Raw genomic sequence first — 2,928 nt, 5'->3', positions numbered from 1 at the left:
TTTACTTATTGTGATTGATCATGGAATTATACTAAGTCATTTACTCTATCTTCTTACCTTTGTGATGCGATGACTATTTGACCCCAATAGCTAGCCAACCACCATCAATAGAAGAGCTTGAAGAACCACCAAGGTGTGGAAATTACTTTGGTTTCTTACTTTTCCAATGATAGTGGGTGTTCTTCAAGCTCTTCTATGATCACTTTGATGTTGATGGTAGCTATTCTTCTACATTTCTATGGCATTTCTCATTCCTGGCTATTGAGGCCTTGAGGTTATAGAGTGATTATCGAAATAATCAAAGTGCACTTACGAAGGGCATAGGCGGTAGAGGAAGGCGTGGACCCCTTCCCTTTTCTCTCTCTCTCTCTCTCTCTCGTATATCATTGTAAAAAGAGGAAAAGGGCACCATAAGTGAGAGGACATGGACGTGGTGTTGGTGGAGCGCAGCGGAGGAGGGGGCACACGTTTGCACGATCTTGGAAAGAACATGCTTGGTTTGCTGCTGCTGCCCCCCTCCTTTTTTTTTGTAACCGCTCTAGGGGAACTCTCTTTGTATTAGCCAAAGAAAGAAATGGCTTTTTGAGCTCTCACAAAAAGACTTGTGTGGCTACTAGTGATGAATGCGCTTCCACAATTCAATTCAGGTTTCAAATTTTTTTAGCAAATGTCACATTTAGATAAGATAGATAGATAACCATTGTTGCTACAAATCAAGACGCAGAGAGAAATTGAGAGGTAGATTGATTCTGAAAAGCCAACAAGTTAGATGCACAGTTGGAGGGAGCTCTTTTCTCTCAAAAAAAAGCCCACACGGATCAATAGTAAAAATTAGATGCACACACTGTAGGGCCTCCTGGTATAGAAAGGTTGATTGAATCTTCTCATTTGAGCTAGGTAGGTAGGTAGAGATTTGATTTTGAGGGATACAAAATGAGCCGTCTAGATTTGATGGATTCTAAGGTGGACTACATATTCAAGGTGGTGCTCATTGGCGACACTGCAGTGGGCAAATCTCAGCTGCTGAAGAGATTCTCGCTCAAAGAGTTCAGCTTGGAATCAAGAGCCACCATTGGTGTGGAGTTTCAGACCAGGACTGTTGTCCTGGATGGCAAGACTATCAAAACACAGATCTGGGACACTGCCGGACAAGAAAGGTACTGAGATGCCCCCCTCGGCCATCGATTTGTTGGTAAATTTATCATGATATGAGATTAGATTAATTGCTTGGTGGTGGTCTAGCAGGTATAGGGCAGTGACGAGTGCCTACTACAGGAGTGCGGTGGGGGCGTTGCTAGTGTATGACATAACCAAGGGGCAGAGCTTTGAGCATGTCCCAAGGTGGCTGGAGGAGTTGAAGATCCATGCAGACACCAACATAGTGGTGATGTTGGTGGGCAACAAGTGTGATTTGAGCAACTTGAGGGCAGTCCCAGTGGAGGATGGCAAGGCCTATGCAGAAAAGGAGGGCCTCTTCTTCCTTGAGACGTCCGCCTTGGATGCCACAAATGTGGAGAATGCCTTCCTCACTGTGCTCTCTGAGATCTACAAGACTGTGAGTAAGAAGGCCATGGTTGCCAAAGAAGAGTATGGTAATGGCCTTGGCGCTTCCTCCTTCTCAGGTGTTAGCCTCTCTATCATCAACAAGGAAGAGGATGCAGAAGAGGGCAAGGGGGCGTCAAAGAGACGATGTTGTTATTAGAAATGTTGTTTGTTCGTCTTAAGACTCTGTTGCACGTTTTTTCTTTAATGTAAACACAAATTCTCCCAACCCCTTTTCCCTTTTCACAACCCAAGACGAGGGATGATGTTAATCTATCTTTGTTTCCTTGAGCTTTTAGGCTACATGGAGGAGGACTATAGCTTAAAACCCACCCATCTTCTAACGGTTGCTTGTGGAATGGGAAGGAGATCATATGCACTCCTCATTGTGGGAAGAAGTCACATCTACTTGAGAAGACACCACTCAAGAAGATCCAAGTTTTGGCACCCCTACATATGAATATGTCAAAAGAATTTCTCTCGACACATGCATATATGTGTGTGTGTGTGTGTGTGTGTGTGTATTAATCAAAAAATATTACATCTTATCAACATTACAACAATTAATTTATCATTCAAGCTCTATTAAGCAAGTTGCAGATCACATCCCATCTATCATTAGGAGTACCTAGACCAAGATTGGAAAATGGGTTCATGATAACTTAGGGGTACAAGGTCATTGGGGGGACTGGTTATAAGAAGGAAGACGGATAGACATTGTTGGACATGTTGTTTTGATTTTTAACATAATCAAGTTTTGTTGCTTGTGGGAGATCTGGAATTCCAGGAATAGTATTGTATTTAAAAAGGCACATATGCACATATTTATTGTATGTAAGTGTTTCATCTACCATCTAAAGGCAATGGAGGAGTAAGAGAACATATGAATTAGTTATTGCCAAAAGGTTTTCTCAATTTTTTAATCATAGCACAAATAGGGAGATAAGTAAAATTGTCATTTGATCTTTGGCCTATAAGAAGCCTATAGGATCCTCTTCCATTCAATGCATTCACTTTATTGACCGACCAACACCTTGTTTCATATAATAGAAAAATAAATGCTAACTCTCTACATTGAAACCATTAACTTTTCATGATAGATTTTACGATTATGGCTTGTCTTATTTGATTTGCCAAAAGCAAGGCCTTTAGTGAATTTTTTTTAAAGCACGAGATCAATTATTTATAAGTCTCAAGGTTCAAACCTTAGATACCGACATGATTAGTGAGTTTATTCACCCTTTTATTAATAAACCACCACCATTTCCCCTTTTTTTTTTTAAGGAACAAACTTCACCTGAGTCTATTAACCCTTTCATTAATAACCCCTATCCATTTCCCCTTTTTTTAAGAACAAACTTCACCCCCCATACCACCTTCTTCTTA

The 2,928-nt window shown here is 40.9% G+C and overlaps 1 protein-coding gene across 1 annotated transcript; it reads left to right on the top strand.

The window, feature by feature from the left end:
* Positions 1-387: 387 nt before the first annotated feature.
* On the top strand, positions 388-1,979 carry LOC147636675 (ras-related protein RABA4c-like). The gene is made up of 3 exons (XM_086800152.1): positions 388-497; positions 1,007-1,157; positions 1,246-1,979. Exons 1-3 carry the CDS (start codon positions 425-427, stop codon positions 1,700-1,702), a joined length of 681 nt encoding a protein of 226 aa, XP_086656278.1. The 5' UTR covers positions 388-424; the 3' UTR covers positions 1,703-1,979.
* The last annotated feature ends 949 nt before the right edge of the window (positions 1,980-2,928 follow it).

Source organism: Cibotium barometz, chromosome 7, assembly GCF_041138505.1.
Source record: "Cibotium barometz isolate CiBa-2024 chromosome 7, ASM4113850v1, whole genome shotgun sequence".
NCBI classification, from domain to species: Eukaryota; Viridiplantae; Streptophyta; class Polypodiopsida; order Cyatheales; family Cibotiaceae; genus Cibotium; species Cibotium barometz.
This window is presented reverse-complemented; position numbering and strand designations above follow the sequence as displayed.

Bases quoted from the DNA above. Each gene is read 5' to 3' on its own strand.
- LOC147636675 (XM_086800152.1), top strand. From the start codon at position 425: ATGGACGTGGTGTTGGTGGAGCGCAGCGGAGGAGGGGGCACACGTTTG. The intron at 498-1,006 runs GTTTGCTGCTGC...GCGACACTGCAG, and splicing joins TCTTGGAAAGAACATGCTTG to TGGGCAAATCTCAGCTGCTG. The intron at 1,158-1,245 runs GTACTGAGATGC...GTGGTCTAGCAG, and splicing joins GACACTGCCGGACAAGAAAG to GTATAGGGCAGTGACGAGTG.